This window comes from Echiichthys vipera (genome assembly GCF_963691815.1).
Source record: "Echiichthys vipera genome assembly, chromosome: 1".
NCBI lineage: Eukaryota > Metazoa > Chordata > Actinopteri > Perciformes > Trachinidae > Echiichthys > Echiichthys vipera.
The window spans coordinates 28990147-29009149 of record NC_139826.1 but is presented as its reverse complement, the minus strand read 5'-3'; the positions used below and the strand labels follow the sequence as shown (position 1 = coordinate 29009149).

The window sequence follows — 19003 nt, the reverse complement described above, 5'->3', positions numbered from 1 at the left end:
GCAAAGGGTCATGTTTATTTAATCGTGGGAAGCCAAAGTCATAATCACAATTAATATTTCATTAATTGTGCAGCCCTAATACGTATGTACATCTGTTTACTGGGAACACAGTCTATGTTCATCGTCTGTCATCTGTTCAGCCTCATCGTTTTTATTTTGTTAAATGTTTTGCTTTTGCTTTTTTGTTGTTCATTTCCCTTTTCTACCATCGTACTGTCGGAGTTTGGGTTTGGTGTTGGAAAAAGATGTGTGAGAATTCCAATTCTTATGCCAACAGTGTTAATGTTGTTGTTAAAAGGTAAAATGCATTGTTTAAAAGGTAAAATGCATTGTGATGCTCTGTCAGCTGGTTTAAATTGCACCTTACTGAATAATATATCATGATGGTAAGTAGCCCCCAACTTGGAGCCCCCTGCAATCTTTAGAAGCTCTATCTATTATGCAATAACATTCCAATGATTTGTTGCACAGGCATACATGTGCTACGTTTTCACCAACATTTCTTTTTCTGCTGACAGTTCAGTTTCTCTCACCTGAATGTGTCCAGATAACAGCTCTTGTAAATATGCATACACATGACGGACTAAAAGTATGAAATTAAATATTAAATCAAATGAAATACACTTTTTCCTCTCCACTATCTTTTTCTCCCTGTCTCTTTTGACTTTATTGTCCAAATTGTCCTAACTCTCAGGCCCCAGTACTTTAAGATCATTGAGGAGTGTGTGTCTCAAATTGTGCTCCACCGTAGTGGCACTGACCCAGACTTCAGTTACCGTAAGCGACTGGATATGGACTTCAGCCATCTCTTAGGCAAGTCATACACTCTTGGCAATTGATTTGCGTTAGAGATTTTTCAATAAGACATGCATCATTTTGATTTGTTTAATCTGTTTTTTTTGTTTTCAGAGGTTTGTGTGGATAAAGCTCGAACTGATGAGTATGAACAAAGAGCTTCAGAGCTGGCACAGAAGGCACGTATCGACAAAATAACAACTTCGATTTTTATCCCACTACATTTCCACTACATCACCAAGCCAAAACAAAGCCCACTAAAGCATACAGGCAATCATTTTAATTTGTTCTATTAAAAAAAACCATCTGTTTTGATAACAAAACATTAAAAACCTAAAGTAAACACGACATTGACAATTCCTGCGGGCTTATGTTATAAAAATAATCAAGGGTTACAGCATTAACTTGAGAACCAAACATGCTGTACATTTGTAGTCATAATGTAGCACAAAATGACTTTATAATGCTCTCATATTTTTTTCCAAAAACAAAACAGTAGGTCCTTTTTAAAGTGAGCATCGCAGGATATGACATCTTACTATAAAAAATAATCAGACTGATGACCTTAACTATGTCAATCAAGGAAACCAAACAGTTTTGTTTTACAAAGTAAAGACTGTTGTCAATAACAACTGAGCATATGCTCTAGTTTTTCAGTTGGACAACAGTGATGTAGCAGAGATGATAAATACAATAGAAGTTTGCAAATGTATATTACTGCAATACATTTTTAGCAAAAATAATACACACTTGTGAAATGTTTGCAGTATAATGGATTGGTGACCTTGATTAATTTAAGTCAGGGAATCAGCAGTTGTTAGATCCTGATTAGGAGGATGGGCACTGATTGGCATGTGTACGGTAAGGTTTTATTAATGAATGGGTGTTTGACAAAAAGTTCATATTTAATCATTACATGAATGTAATCAAGGTAAAATGAATGTTGTACATATAAACAAAAAGGTTTAAACAATTAATTAATGTTAATTCATAGTTACATTGATCTAATATCAGCACATGCTTTTGTGTTATTTGGATTTGTGTTTCTCTTTAGTTTGACGAGGAGTTTCTAAGCAGACAGGAGGCACAAGCTCAGCTGGTTAAATGTGATGAAAAAATAGTTGAACTCCAAGCAGAGCTTCAGGCCTTCAGGTCCCAGGTAAAGTACCTGTATCTTTGTTTTCATTGAATTCCTTTCATTGCAATTCAGTTTTCTTTTTTTTACTTTCCATTGTGAGGTGTTCTTGTTATGTTGGTGTGTAGGATGGGGATGCAGGGTTTTATCCACTGGAGCCTGCATTTTGGGCTGACATGAAGGCTCTACTGGCTAGCTGACACTAAGTCTAATGAGAACGCTGACCAGTCCTCCATTGGCCATCTCTGATTTTTATCCCATAAGAGGAAATTGTTCTAAAAGCAATTTATTCTGACAACCCCCTTCAACCTCACTACTGGGCCTCTCTTCAACCCCCATAACTCTCCAGAGAGTTGCTCCCACGTCCTGGCACTGCAAGATAACTACACACACAGAAAGGAGAGGGGAACTTCCTTTTTATATTCCAGATAATTTTCCAATTTGAGTGAGCAAACACAGAATTTATACTCAAATAGTACCTTGGTTCAAATGACGGCGGTACATTTAACCAGTGCGGGTACAAATGCACACACACACATTTTGTCTGGCTGTCTTTGTTCATCTGTGTCTTTGTCAGTCCAACTCTCACTAACGCACACTCTTGCACACTTGGTAATTCAGCAAAGGAGTTCTTCCCTCTAGGGACAGTGGCAGAGTAAGGGCCCAGGGCTGACCTTTAGCGTGAGACTTTAATCTAAAATGGTGCATGGATCAATAAGCCATTTTCTCTGTATGATACAATTTACGAAACTTTGTAGCCCGGTTAAAACATTTGATTTTTAGCTTTGGGGGAAAGAAATAATTGTGGGTAGGTTCTGTACAGAATCTGGATTGTTCATGAGCCTTTGGCCTCTTCTGGATGGTTGAGATGGTATCCAAATCATACTATACTACACACTTGGAAGGTTCTGCAGTTCATCTACTTCTATTTTTCCCCTTCAGTTTCATTCATTTTTCATTATCTCACTTTTTCCTTGCAATTTCCACAATTTGACAATTTATTACAATTCATTTTATTTATCTGGGGAAGGGTTTCTTGAGCACTGCTACACACTCTGCAAATAGTGTGTAGCATATATTGTAGCAACATATTCTGTAATGGAGTCAAATTCCAAGTTATGATATTTAAATCTTTTTATCTCAATAAATGACGTGAAAGGCTATTTAAAGTAAAATCTAGATTATTTATTCAATTCAAGATTTAGATCTTACATTATAAAAAAAAGGGGTTCACACTACTGTCCAGTTGAAGGACTATGATCATTAATACTGAATTTACCTGGATGGATCGATTTTACAGTACAGTCAGTTACACACACACACACACTGTAATTGTTTTTGTTGTTATTTTTTTCCCAAAGGAGACCAAAATTAATAATTACTTTATTTTAGTAACAAGTTTCATCACCAGTACAACAGTATGACTCCATAATTTGTTTTTAATAGTTTGGGATGTTTGTGGAGTTCTCTGGAGCCTTAAGTCACCATATATTATGCTTTGGCTACACAGACAATGTTTGTTAGTATAATAAACTGGGATGTGGTGATTGAGATTTGGTGATTAGATAATCCTAAAAAAAATAAAGTCTGCCCTGTATTTAAGTGCCTAGCTCCAGGGAAACTCTTTGTTCAGGGGATTTAATTGGAAAACATTGTTGTTACAAGACCATTTCTTTAATTTTACGCTACCATATGCATTTTTTATGTAATTGTTCAGAGTCTGGAGCAAAAAACTTCAGCTGTCACACTTTGCATAACATGCATTGCTTGTATTTTATTCATATGTCCCCACATCATTATTTTTTCCCCCTGCCTTTCCAGTTTGGAGCTGTACCCGTGGGTCTGTCCTCTGCCCATGTTGGACATGCATCATCTTCCTCTGCAATCCTGTCTGGGGCTCCACCGCCTGTGCCGTCACCTGGGATGCCAGCTCCCCCTCCTCCGCCTCCTCCGCCTCCTTTACCTGGATGTCCTGCCCCACCTCCACCACCTGGAATGCCTCCTCCATTTGGTGCCCCCCCTCCACCTCCTCTGGGATTTGGGGGTGGTCTAGGTTCCCCAACCCACCATGCACTGCCTTATGGCCTCAGACCTAAGAAGGATTTCAAGCCTGAGACCTCCATGAAGCGCCTCAACTGGTCCAAGGTAAAACACTGCAAGGCATTTCTATTATCAACACCTCACTGATAAAGTGAACAACATTTAACACTTACAGCTTCACAAATTTAGGCTATTTCAGTATATTGGATTGTATTACATTTCAGGGATGTATCTTCTATCTCAAGACATACATATTTCTATAGAGTTTTTCCCACTTTGCTGGATTATGTATTTATATTATATATTTATATTAGGGGTGAAACAATTACTCGAGTGACTGGAGTTACTCGATTACAAAAAATCCTCGAGGCAAAAACTCTGCCCCAAGGATTTGTTAAATTTCTATCTCGTGCGTTATGTGGCCGGCTCAGGGCAGGGATCATTGTTCCATATGGACCGCTTTTTGCGGATGCACACCAACACAGTCCGGGCAAGGAAGAGAATGTCTAAAGTTTGGGATCATTTCACACTTAAAAAAAGAGGCTAACAAGGTGCAACGTCATCGATGATTCAGCATCTGAGCTGAAAGCATCCCGTTGTTAACGCCACTTCACAGAGGGCCGCTGTTTCGGTTTAAGGAGTCACCCTGTTAACTGGCGAGTGCGTCCGTGGTTGCCGTAGTGACTGCTGATGTTAAAAACAGGAAGAAAATGCGTGGCTGTCCTTAGTTTTCATGACAATGTTAAAAATAACGTTACCTACCTGATCAGTCTTTATAGTTTTCTTTGAGGAAATGTCTCAGTCGCGTTTTGTGCGTTGATTGTTGTTGCGGTAAACAAAAGAGAGAGTTGATAATATCTATCTATAATTCATTTTCTAAGTAGATGTATTTGTCTTTGAAACCTGTTTGAACACACACACACACACACACACACACACACACACACACACACACACACACACACACACACACACACACACACACACACACACACACACACACACACACACACACGTGCACACTCAAACACAAACAAACACACCTCTGCTTTAGGTTACCACTAGGGCTGAAAAATGAATCGAGTTATTAGATAACAAAAATACATCGAGGCAAAATCTCTGCCTAGATTGGTTTAATTCCTATCTCGTGCGTTATGCCGCGTGTTCAGCACAGGGTTCATTGTTCCACACGGACCGTTTTTGCAGATGCACACCACTGTATCCGGAAAAGGCAGAGGATCGTTTCACATTTAAAAAAGAAACCAAAAATGAGCAATGTGTACACTGTTAACTTGAACTGTTATACCACAACAGCGATGATTCAGCATCTGAGCCCAAAGCAGACGGTTCGGGTTTAAGGAGGGCGGTTGCTGTAGTGATGGATAAACAGGAGGAGAATGCTTAACGTTAGCTGTCCTCGTGAATGCCTATATGTTTAGTTTTTCATGAATGAAAAAACAACATCACCAACCTGATCAGTCTTTATAGTTTTGTTTGAGTAAATGTGTCAGTCGCGTTTTGTACGTTGCTTGTTGTTACGGTAGACGGGAAGTAAGCAACTTACCCTTCCTGATAATATCGATCTCTAATTCATTCAACTTTGAATTGTTTGAATAGTAAACTTAATCATGGTAAATTGCATGGATTGCCTCCAACACACAACACAAACTCTCTCTCTCTATCTCTCTCTCTCTCTCTCTCTCTCTCTCTCTCTCTCTCTCTCTCTCTCTCTCTCTCTCTCTCTCTCTCTCTCTCTCTCTCTCTCTCTCTCTCTCTCTCTCTCTCTCTCTCTCTCTCTCTCTCTCTCTCTCTCTCTCTCTCTCTCTCTCTCTCTCTCTCTCTCTCTCTCCAAATCGAAATCGGCCAGTTTAGTCGTATCAACAAAACAGTAATATGCACCTAATGAATTCACAATGAAAAACAAGCAGATGTAAGGTGCAGGCAAAATAAGAAAAAAATTATTATTTTTTTATTTTATTTTTTTTTACATCATGAACTTTGGAAGCCCTGAAAGGCAAGGTGAATTTTTTTTTTTCTGGTTTTAGATAATATCTCCTACATTGGAGATAAACTTTCACCTAGCCTTTCAGGGCTTCCATAATAAACGGAACTGTTAAAAAATTAAATTAAATATGTGTGTGTTTTTGTAGAACTTGACACACATATTTTGGCCAGATAACTTTTTTAGAAGAGTGTAGAACCTAATTTATGTATGTAGATTAATTTTGATTTTCTTTTTTCTCTGTACAACAATGTTAATTTTAGGTTGTTTCCTAGATGGTTTGTCATCCTTTTCTGGCATTAACCACACCTGCCATTATAGAGCTTTTTTAAAACATTTTGACCTGTGAAGATCAATGTAGGATTGAAAATTATCATTAAACTTTTGTGGCTAAAACTGAAAATTTAGGCCAGGTATTTCTAGTGGCCCTTTTCTGTGCTCTTTGTTTCTGATGTTCATTGGCAGCACCTGAACAGTACAGATGTTTTTCTAAGAATTAAACAACAACTTCCTACCTCTGTGCCAAGCAAGTTATAATTGAAAATAACAGATGATCAGATGCTGTTGTCAGAGCAGCCTCAGCTGCCCTTCTGCAGATGTTGTTCTCTGCAGAGCAATATAAGTTCACAGCATCAAGTAATAGTTTGTGGTTTTATTAATAATTTAATCTCTGATGTACATCGGTACAGGTGTTCAGCAAACTAAGCCATATGTTTAAAATTTCAAAATGACACAAGGAAGACCTGTCTTATTGCACAGCTGTATGAGACCACCACATATGGTTATGTTTGGGACAAAACTGTTCTCAAACTTTTTTGCTAATTAGACGTCAAACTTTCAACTCTTGCAGAATGGCTAAGCCAGTTTTAGAGAGTAGTGAGTGACATTTTAAATGATGCCAAAATATGCAATGATATTTAGGCATGGGCAATAACTCAATATGATAATTCATCATCATTAAATTAAATGGTATCCTGATGAAATCATATTGTCGCACATTTTTAAGTCACACTATTTGTGTGCATGCATCGAAACACAGTCAGTCCTAGAATTTATTTTCATTATTTCACTTGAAACAGGTATCCTCATTTAGTACTAACATTCTTTATACAATGAAAAAAATACTCTATATTTCATTTTTCAAGTATTAAATTCACACTGGAGTATACAATGGCAATAGCAATACCATTAGGTTATTTCATATAGAAAATGTAATTTTGGGGGGTTGTGTCTGTTAGTGTGCAGGAAAGAAAAGGAAAAAAGGGTGTGCTTAATATATAGTAAGTTGAGCATAGTGCAGTTACTGTGCAACCTGTTAAAAAGAATGTAATTCTACATATTTACTTTTATTGGCAGATTAACAGTTGTATCATATATTTACTTTGGGAACTGGTAGGACTATTGTTTGGAAAGTTAATTTGGAATTGTCTTTTATAGCTTTAATACATGAATAATATCGGATTCAAATGATGTGTTTTCTTTACACTGACATTTCCCTCTCTTGCTTTTATAATCTGTAAAATATTAAACCATAACAAAATGTGCTGAACTTTGGATGTTTGTTTTCAGATTCGTCCACAGGAAATGTCAGAGAGCTGTTTCTGGGTGCGGGCTGATGAGAACCAATACGCAAAACCAGAATTACTCTGCAGAGTTGCTCTCACTTTTTGTTCACAAAGAACAGGTCAGACTCTAACTCCATTTTTTGTATCTAATTTATGTAATGTCCATCTGCCTGACTGCTGCACTTGTGTTCTGAGATTACTTTGTTATTTTATGTTTTAACTTATTATAACATCTTACAGGTATATTTCTAAAACAATGAGCTTTACTTTTAGTGACCTTTCGAAAAACTGTTCCTACATATATTATTTCATAAAGAATGTTACTACTCAGCAGCTACTCTTTTTCCCTCCACTTCACTTTCTCTACCATCTTCCTTTCCCCACTTTCTGGCTCCTCTATTTGGCTTAAAAGTTGAGTGCGGTGCTAGGGTAAAACGAGAAAAAATGTGGATGCGTTTCTGTTTTTGGGGCATGCATGTAGTGTGCATGCATCTCTGCTTGGGAGTAATTGTGAGTGGAAGTGTGTGAGTGCTTATACCAACCCTTTAGGCTACTGTTAGCAAACAAACTGCTTTTTTATCACTTTCAGTGAATGGATAGTGAGATACGCATGGCAGAAGTCTTAACTTATATGTTGGAGTTTGATTTGGTCCAATTTCCTCTGCCTAAGCATAGATGGAGGTCTTGTTAAAACTAAATGAACTAGAATGATGATTTCTTTTCAATGCCTCATACATTTAAAAGTGTCCTTGGCCAATACCATCCCTGATGTGTTATTGAAATATACGGTTTGGAAAATATGGAACAAAATCAAAAATTGCCAAAAACTTACAATATTTAACAGCAATATAGTATTACCCAGGCAGTCAAATATGCATACATAATATCTTTATATCTATTATAATATTTATATCTTATGGGGTAATGATGCACAGCTATATTAAATAATGCCTGTCTATCTAAATAAACACTGTAGTGTCTCCCATGTCAAGTCTTTCCCCCTTGTTTCACAATTTTAGTACGGTCTCTAAGATTAATTGGCAGTCACCAATCCTAGCTGTATCCCCAAGGTTTCCATGCTGTTTTGGATTTTGGTGGGCTATTTTGTCTTTTCCCAGTGGTAAGGCTGTAGGATAAGACACCATACAGTTACATTCTCAAACTTCAGTATGGCTGGCAAGATCTGGAATATTCATGTACAAGGTTGTTGGAATGATTAAAGCTCGAGCAGACGGTAGCATGAGATGTTATCAGTCTTGTCCTCTCTTGTGCGTGGTCTATTAGTCCCTTCTCTGATGATTTATTCACATGTCTTATGTTTTCTTTCTTGTCTTGTCACTGACTCAGCTAGCTTGTGCCAATTTGAATTATTCATCCAGGTGTTATCTACCTGTCGCAGCTCTATACTGCTTATTTCAAAGCGCACAAGACCCCATACACACCAGTACACCCTTGTTCCCCAGTGTCAAGGTGTTGAATAATGGAGGCTATCTAAATATCAAACAAGTATACAGATAGTCAAGTGTTCTCTGGAGAGGACAAAGGAGATGACAATTGTACTTCTCTTTTAGGGTAATGACGATCAACTGTATATACGGGTGCATTTAAAGGAAATTGAATATTGTGGAAGAGTTCATTTTTCCCTGTAATTTTCATTCAATGAAACTTCCATATATTCTAAATTTATTACACATTAAATTAATATTTCAAGCCTTTTTTGTTTTAATGAGGCTTGAAATATTAATTTTTATTTTATTTTGATGATTAAGACTAACAGTTTATGAAATCAAAAGTCCAGTATTTAAAAAGATTATGATATTTCATAAGATCAATCGAAAAAAAGGAAACCCAGGTTGCTTTGATCGCGGCCTTCAGCTCGTCTGTATTGTTGGATCTGGTGTCTCTCTTCTTCCTCTTGACAATACCCCATAGGGGTTCAAGTCAGGAGGGTTCAGGAGTTGGCTGGCCAATCTTGCATAGTAATACCATGGTCAGCAAACCCCTTACTAGTAGTTGCTTGTGCGCCTTTTCCTACCACACTTTTACTTTCCAGTCAACTTTACATGAATATGCTTTGATACAACACTCTGCGAATAGCCAGCCCTTTCAGCAATAACCTGCTGTGGCTTACTCTCCCTGTGAGTGTCTTCTGGACAACTGTCAAGTCAGCAGTCTTTCTCATGATTGTGGTTGTGTACACAGTACTGAACCAGACTAAGAGATTGATGTATTTATACTCCTTAAATAGTGATTTACTCAAACTCAAAATTGAGGTGAAGGCGGCATACACCCTGGACAGGACGCCAGTATATCACAGGGCACATAGAGACGAACAGAGACAGACAACCATTCACAATTTAGAGTCATCAATTGACCTAACACGTGCATGTCTTTGGATTGTGGGAGGAAACCGGAGAACCCCGGAGAAAACCCACGCAGACACTGGGAGACACCCTCTTGTTGTGATGCGACAGTGCTGACCACCACACCACCGTGTCTCCCCTCTTTTTTGAATGTGATGATTAATGCTATAAAACAGCTTGAAACATCATGATTGAAAGGTGTGATTGACTCACGATTGGTCGGGCAGGTGCATAGGTGGGACTTGGATACCACCCAATCACTACCGTGCAGACTCTAGTTGCAAAATGTCAAGATGGCAACTTCCGTATCCGGAATATCTTTGCTTGATTATTTTACAACAGGAAGAAGTGGAGGCGCTTCCTTTATATAGTGTATATGATAATGAGCCAGAGCCTGCACACGTTCACACAAAGTATTTTATTTTACAGGATTATTGAAACACACATCATAGGGAAGGAGGAGGATTTCAACATTTAACTAAATCAAACCTTTCTCATGATTTGATTCCATTTTCAATGGGAGGAAACGTCCCGTCCCAGTGGAGGTTGTGTAGCAGCAAGACTGGTGGGTTGAGCTATTGAACCCAGTTGCTCCTGCTGCTGTGTGTCATCTTATTAACTCAGCCATGTAGCATCATGTTTCATCTCACTTAAGCTCAGCAGCATCTGGATCAGCATTAAACATTAAAAAGGACACAGTATGAAACAGCATTCACTCCAGTTTTCTTATTAAATATTAATTTCTTTCCCTTGAAACTTCCTTATTTTTTTGTGAGGTTTGTGCCCCTTGCTGTTGTTTTCTACAATAATCCCTGCCATCCTGTACACAAAATGCTGAGTTTGGATGAGGACTTGGAACAGTTTGTCCAAGACCACCACTGTTGTATTTTTGACAGACCTTGGCTTAATAAGTGTAAATAAAAATTCAGTTTTTTTGTTTTGTTTTTAGCCTTTATTATACGGGTACTTCCACATGATCGCAAACTATCTTTTTAAACCCTGTTACTCTTAAAAAGTTTTCCGTTCATGCGGCCTCGGCTCAAAGAATATTTGCGTCCACAAGAAACCAGTGAAATGGACTCAAATCGATGTAGTACAAATGCCAGGCCGGTATGTGGCGCTGTAATTCTGCCACAGAAATACACCAACAACGGAGAAGAAGATACAGAGACATTGTATACGAACACTGCCACTTTCTTGCTAAATCTGGCGACTTTCCAAATCCTCTTGGCGACAAATCTAGCGACTTTTTCTAGTGTTATTGGAGACTTGTGAAGTGTTTTGGAAACAATGGTGATGTGAAAGCACGTATCACTCTGCAGTTACTGTCACACTTTTCAGACCTCCTTAGCAACTATTTATAAAAAGCGACAAGTGAAATATTTTGCGTTTATTCAGATCATCAGGGAAAAGGGAGAAATATATGGTTGGCCTAATTTATTCCCATAAATGCCGCTCAGAGTAATCCCACTCTACGGTTGTGAGGTCCATCTCTCCCCGTCTCTCCTTTACGCAGCAGCACTGCGCAGACACTTTTTGTTTTCATGTGATGCCGTAGGGTTAGAGGTGTAAGGCAGGCCCAGAGGTAGGGCGATGACGTCATCATTTAACAAAGTATATTCATATTTGATGTACACAAGGGGGGCTTTTCAGATCTATCCACTCTGGGGCTCGTGTTCAGAAGTTACGCCGCCTCAGTGTGGATGTTCAGCCAAAACAATACAAAAGTTGTGCGGTTACAACCTTTTATTAATTCCCACAGCTCAGAAACTAGGGAAATTAAAGTGCAACATTCCTGTTTTTTTTTTTTTTGGTTTATTTAATAAGATTTTTTTTTCAAGCCTTTTATTTTATAGGAGAGATGGGAAATGGGGCGAGGGGGGGGGGGTGCATGCATCAAAGGGCCGCAGGTCGGAGTCGAACCCTCTAACCACTGAGGCACCGGCCACCCCAACAGTCCTGTTGTAACATGCAGGTGGATAACGAAGCAAAAACATGCTTTAAATATGCATTAAATGTAAATTGCATTGAGAACAATACAGGATGCAATCATGCACTTCATGAACCCACAGAAAGCAGCTTTGTTTATGGTAACATCAAAGTGTAATGCACTACACTTTGATGTTACGACCTTCTTTACCAGGTGTGTAGGTAAACTGTTTTCTTTATTTCAATGCCCAAAAGCCATTTTTGTCCTCTTCCTCCTCCTGGTCATTCATGTTCTTCTCTGCCATTGTCATATAGTGTTATGTGGAAAGTGCTCTGTCACATTGATTTGCAGCATACATGCACGCATAATGCCACCTGCATCTGCACATTGCAACCTGCGTTGTGCAGTGAAGTAATCCTATAGTTATCTTTTTTTAAGAAAGAAACTTCATTCTGAATACACCAATTCAAACTGTAAGTATAACAGAATACAGTTATTTGTATTTTGTATTTAAATTATGTAAAAAAAAAAAAAAAAAAAATTCTCCGCATTTGTGACCCTTCGTTAGCGCAGTTGGCCCACATTAGCTTGGAGAAGACAGAGACCTGTTGAAGAATCTCATAGTTAAGGAAAGCGTTGCTTGATAGTCTAAATGAAAAAAATAAAAATTTGTATTAAACAGGCAAATTGGATTGGACTGACACAATTCTAAGTCTGCTTCAGGCCTTTCTTCAGCACAGGCGAATCAACATCTAATTTTGTATGTTGAGGGGGTAAAAAGAAGCAACCTAGAATGGACTGGGAATTGTGGGTGTTGATTATTGTGTAAGCATTTAAAAGGTTGCATTCCAAGAGCCTTTTTTCAAGGTAGAATATTTCTCCTATTGTTTTTGCTTGCCTTTTTCACATTCACAATAACATGCATTACTTCCTTTCAGGGTAACTTTTCTTTGACAGACTATTTTGCATGGTTTGTTCTTTACTTATAATGTTCCTCCTAAATTTTTCAGGTGAAAAATAACTGATGGGCAAGATCAGTTCCTTTTATTTACTTGGACAAAAATAACCCTTAATTACTGGGCCCGGAAAGAGCCTCATAGATCATTCAATTTTGGCTGTAAATTGCTTTCTAAGTACATCTGAAATAGGTCTGTGGCTTTTGCCTAAAAATCATATTCGAAGATTGTTTTAAATCAAAAGTACAGCCCTCTCAAGTGACACACTGTGAGCGTGACAGTCACTCTTTTCAGTCTTTGGTCACGCAAACCTGCCACACATTGTATTTCTCACGCCGAAAAACAATTTATAATATGCTACAGCGCCCAAAAAGTCTCTGGCTCCCTGCAGCAGCGTAGCTCTAGCTGTAGAATCGGCAGCAATCAAGAGCTGCCAGCCAGCGGTCAGCCAATCAAAAAAAAAGAGAACGGGATTAAACAAAAGCCAATCGGAAAATAGCACTATTGTATCTGGGTAAGATTTAATGCAACAACCAATGAACAAAAGCATGTTATCCTGGTATTATTTGTGTACTTCGGCGATTCTGCTACATCCACTGGAGCTCCGAGCATCACTTTGAGCACAGAGTAAGTCATCTCATGTTTTAATTTTAAATTAAAACCAATTCACTTTAATGCTGTTAGAGAATGTTGCCCAGATAATGAGCATCATTTTTTCAATGCTGAGTGAACACCTCCATTCTCGACTGACGCTAACGTCACCTACAGGAGCCTGATGGCCAAGAAAAGCCTTGCTAATGAGCTTGTTATTCACAACTTCACCAGGCGTGAAAAAGCCTCGGAATCTGAATTGAAAACGTTTACAAGCAAACACATTTACCTAAGATAATATCCATAACAAGTTTTAATATTAATGGCTGCCTAATATTCATTCAAATATTCTTTAAAAAAAAAAAATATTCCAATTATATTCAAATATCACAGTTCGTAGTCAAAGCCTAATCTGAAACGATAGCAAAAAAAGTTCCACTAAAATTCAGGTATTTTTTGTTCAGGTTCTTTATTGTAATAGTGCCTGACATCTTACACCTACAAATAGAGAGACATTTTAATCCAGAGTGAGATACACCTTTACTTTATTTTCTCTGTGAGTTTCCTGTCTGTTTGTGGACCACTTTATCAACCTCTCTTTTGTTGTTTTCGGCTTTATAGTAATTGTGTCCCAGTAAACTCCCCTCAACATATCACCTGAATACAGACTTGTTCTCATTCAACTCTTATTATGTTTTTTTTGTACTACCTTAGTACAGCCAGACCTTCAACTCTACAAAGAGGTAATGGGTCTTTGCAATTTCCCACCAAGCTATGAAACTGTGGAAGTATTTCTGTTCAGCATCGAAGGTCAACTAAATGTTCTATACTAAAGGTATTTGCTCTGAACTAGAACAATTCTCTAGAAGTCGTACAATGGGCCCTAATTTCCCCATATCATGGCTCTTTTTTGATTAGATTTCAGAGCTTGACTACACCTAAAATTATTCTAGTCACTGTATTGTTGTGTGTTTGAACCCATTAGCTGCTTGTATTTCAGCTTGAAGGATGAGTATCAAATACCTCTACATCTATTCAAGGAGAAAAAATTATTATTCTAGAGGTGCTGAAAGCTTTATGTCTCCAATAAGTGTCTATGTTAAAAAATTAAAACTTTATTGATCAGTGGTCACACAATTATTAGACCAATGCAGTGGAATTTGACTTCTGCTTTTAACCCATCCTAAGGAGCAGTGAGCAGTTGAAAAGCGCTTGAGGAATGCTAAGGGAATTAGCAAACCTCAAATTTCATGGTTTAAAGCACATCCGCTCTACCTTCTGCACCACAGTTGCCCAGTTTTTATTACTTGCAAGATAGCATACAAATGGGTGAAATTTCATGTGTTGGTTTTCAATCATAAAGACAAAAAATTAGGATATCAGGAAAAGTACAGCTTTGGAATTATTGCATGGTACCAATTTGTTTTAGATATAACCGTGTCCTGTGAACATGCTCAGCAAAACATCCATTTAATGTTGAGAAGCAGTACAGCACATTTGGTTTCCCTGGTTCGATTTTCTTTAACCATTACAATTCTAATCATGAAAGACATTTATATGCAGCTCACATTTCAATTAGGCTTAGTAAGACAGATCCTTTTAGTGGGGAATGCTGAGTTTTGTAAACCTCTGCAACAGCTTGGGTTTAAAAAAAAAAAACGACATTTAGAGATGGAAATCTAACACAAATGACAGCTCAGCAAGTCCAATTTTCGTTTTCATTTTTTTGTGTTTTATTTTTCTCGAAAACATACATTTTATCAGTCCCTCGAGTGGCTACTTTAAGGTGAACCGTGGGAGCAGCCACTCATATTTTAATGACAAGCCGATCAAGGCTATCTTTTCTCATCAGGTAAAAAGTAAGCAAAGTTACATAATCAATCAGATGCCTTTTACTGTCATGTACATAAACAAGCACCAATGTTCATTCACACAATAACACATGCAAACACACTGCTTTAGTACATACTGCAGGAGAGATAGGGAATATATATCAAGTCTAATTGTGACCTGCTACAGTAAATCAATGCTGGTGGTCAGATAGGATTGTACATTGCCTTAGGAAAAATGGTGTTCATTTTCTATTTTCTCGCTCATAGAAAGAAAAGTACTCTTCCCTTGTTGTTAATTATGACACCCTTCCTGTGTACAAATAGCTATTTGGGTGTGCAAGCTCACTCAAGTGCTCTTTTCATTAACACATACGCGCATGAACAAACACTATCAAACTTAAGTTTGCATCAGACAGATGCATGTTTGCTGGAAAAAAACCCATGATCATTTGTTGTTGTTGGCCTGCTTTGCTGCTGAAAAAAAAAATGTTAGAAGAAACACTACTATCTATATAACAACTTAGTTTGAGGAGCTGTGCGTAACATTCAGAAATTTAACAATCACATGTTTTTTTTGTGTGGAGGCAATACATGCTTTTTCTATCAGAATTCGGAGTACAGCTCCTTTTATTATTCTAATGAATAGGAAGGACACTGTGGAGTGTATTATTGGTATTTTCACTATAGCTGATTACTAATAAAGAAGTGGTTAAATAATCACAAATAATAACCATTTACAACTACTTGGTGGAATACAATGGCACTTGTACAGTCATTGATGGTTCCCGGAGGATTAATCCTGATGACTTTGGTGATCCCTTGACATTTACTCCAGTGCCACCAACAGGTGGCTTTAAAGTAAAAAATTGAATCTCTGGACAGACTGACTTAAGTGACTCCCTGTCTTTGTTTTTTTTAATTAAAATATCTGTTGGATGGATTGCCATAAAAAGTGGTACAGGCAATCAAAGTCTCCATTGGGTAAAATATAATATATTTAATGACTCTGGCTTTCTTTGCCAATTAGTGGCAACTACATATTCTTTCCACAATGTGCATCAGTGCTGTAGAGTTGTAATACAATGCCATCCTCTATCACAGCAGGCTGTCCAAGTCACAAGTATAACCTTTAGGCGCGTTTCTATTTAGGTAAAATGCGGCTGCTCTCAATCGGGGTGTCACCATTACCAAAGAAAGACCCCAGAGGGTTGTTGCAGACTCCGGAGGTGACATATCACTCTGAATGGGTTAGGATCGACGCAGAACAGCACTGCGGCACTTATTTCTCCAAGTGAGAAATACAGAATAGTTGCAGTTTGAATAATCTGTTTGACATTCAGAGTGCGTGCGTGCGTGCGTGCGTGCGTGCCTGCCTGCCTGCGTGCGTTGGGGAATTAACTCTGAGCAGACAGCTGTAGTTTGCGGTACTAAACGTGAGTGTATGGTTTCATATTTCCCGTCACGGGTCATCTGAGCAAACAGAATGCAGTAATCAGTAATCGGTTTTTTGGCCTTTTGTGCCTTTATTTAGGCAGGTCAGTTGGAGGTTGACAGGAAAATGAGAGAGGTGGCAAAGATCAGCAAAGGGCCGCAAGTCGGAATCCAACCCTGGCACTCATTTTAACAAACACGTGGACAGATAAATTTCTGCGTTCAGACCGCGGGATAAAATAATCTTCTCTCTACTTCGCCGGCTTTTAAAAATGTTGCGTGTTGTGTGGCGTCGAGTACTACATACATCACATCCTCTTAGAGTTATAGCCAGTGAGCAACCAGCCAGGTCATACGGCCTTTAGGAGTCGCTGACATTCAATTTAGGAGCATTTCGGCTAGGGAGACCCGCCTTATACCAGGTATTCGACTCTAATGGAAATCCCACTTTTATTGTGATCATTGTTGTGGCACAGGTCATATGTTTTTTTTTTTCATTTTAAAATCAGTGAAAACATTAAATTACAATTTTAAAATCTAAAAATAAAAAATACCCAACTTCTGAGATGTTCTTACTACACAACTATCAAAGTGAACCTTACCATGCTGTGGGTGTTTTTTTAAAATATTTAATTAAAACCTTTTTACACACTAAACTACTCTATTGTGATCTATAACCAGCCTTTATTGACTGAGAGGGCAGAATCAAATTAATGATGGGTTTTAATGGCTTTATTGCATCTGTCTCCTGCATTTTCTATCATCTCTCTACTTATAATTAAAGCCTATAAATGCTCCAAGAAATAAACATCCAGCTGAACAACATACAGTATAGATAGCATATTGTATGTGTATTCTAATGCTTTTTTATACAGTTTATAAGATGCAGCCTCCTAATAATTCTTTATGATTTTTCCTTGTGCTATCAACTATTAATTGTCTTAGAAAATAACAAGTGAGGAGTTTTCCTTATAAAATGTTAGAACATGTTAACGCACATGTTGGATCAATATTCGGCGAGGAGTTGTCTTCATATTTTTTCTTAAAATTGATAAATACATATTTATTAATTTTCAGGTAGTGAAGTGTTTACATGATGAATGTTTGAATGAAAAAATTGTAGTTAAAACTTCTTAAACCTTTTTTGTTTAGTTTATGCTAGATGCTCTCTGTCCGCTTTAAGCATTGATCACCTAGTGGTAAAAAAAGAAAAAAGCAGGTGCTATATGACTGAAGTTATTCACACAGCTCTCAGGTTGAGTATGAATAGTGAAGGGTTAACTAAAGTTAATAGTTAGATCAGTGAGTGAGGGTTGTGTCATTGTGATTTAATAATCACAGATTATAAATTAAGCATAGCTAATGATGCTTCAATGTCTCCCTTTGAACTCTAAGCTTTAATATGTTCCCTTGACATCTGAGGGCTTTAATTGCAGTCTTTGCGGTTACTGGCTCATATACTGAGGGTGAAGCCTGTGAGGGTAAAGGAGTCCGTCTACTTAGAGCTTCATCAAGGAACTTCAAAAGAGAGAGACTCGAAAGGCATAAGCTGCAGCACTATTGTTATTCATTGTAGCAAATCTGTCTGCTGACCCGTGTAGTGTGACATGAGAAGTGACTGCAAAAATCTGCATTTTTATGGTTATGTCTCAACTTTCATAAAGGCACACACACTGTACCAAGTGGGCTTTTGTGAAAAAGGCATGAGGACTCGGTTGGAGGAATTTTTTTGGTAGAAAATATTCACACATGCATTGAAGAATTTTAACTCGCTGAGAACATTGTTTTACATGTTTCAAGCTTGTGAATTTTCTTTTTCCTCTCACAAACACAACTCAGAATATAAAATCTTCTTTTTCCAACCTTTCAAATTCTCTTATACACATCAAGAGTGGAAGTTTTTTGCTACAATCACCACTGTGAATTTGAATCAAAGCACATTTATACATTTATTAATAATGTGACGGATAAGATCTGTACATGGGTAAGTCAGTATGTTTATGCATGCAAGGAGGGCAACAAGTCTTTATAAGATTATGTTCTATTTAAGTGACAGAACCAAGGGGATGACCTGTGATGTCTGATGTGAATAAGAGACAGTTATCATTGACTATTAATGCCATTGGTGATTTATGTTAATCAACGCTGCTACAATATTAAGACTATCCCCATGAACTGACATATCTTGAAATTCTGTAATTCTCTGTGAGATTGCTCTTTTCCTACCTTTGACAAACTCATTATTCTAAAGAATTTCATAACAAGCATAGTTTTTCTGTTAATGCATACAAAATGTCTCTATCTGGACTGCAACATTGCTATATATTTAGTGCAATGCTTTCTGTTGTCTCTCTGTTGTCTCT

At 37.8% G+C, this 19003-nt stretch overlaps 1 protein-coding gene across 1 annotated transcript in view; it reads left to right on the top strand.

The window, feature by feature from the left end:
* The window catches only part of LOC310951498 (protein diaphanous homolog 3-like), a 176826-nt gene that overhangs the window by 44946 nt on the left and 112877 nt on the right, over positions 1-19003 (top strand). Inside the window, exons 13-17 of the mRNA XM_083919754.1 lie at positions 695-813; positions 910-974; positions 1850-1954; positions 3752-4075; positions 7542-7656. Of these exons, the coding sequence (XP_083775880.1) occupies positions 695-813; positions 910-974; positions 1850-1954; positions 3752-4075; positions 7542-7656 (728 nt within the window). The remainder of the gene's footprint in view (positions 1-694; positions 814-909; positions 975-1849; positions 1955-3751; positions 4076-7541; positions 7657-19003) is intronic.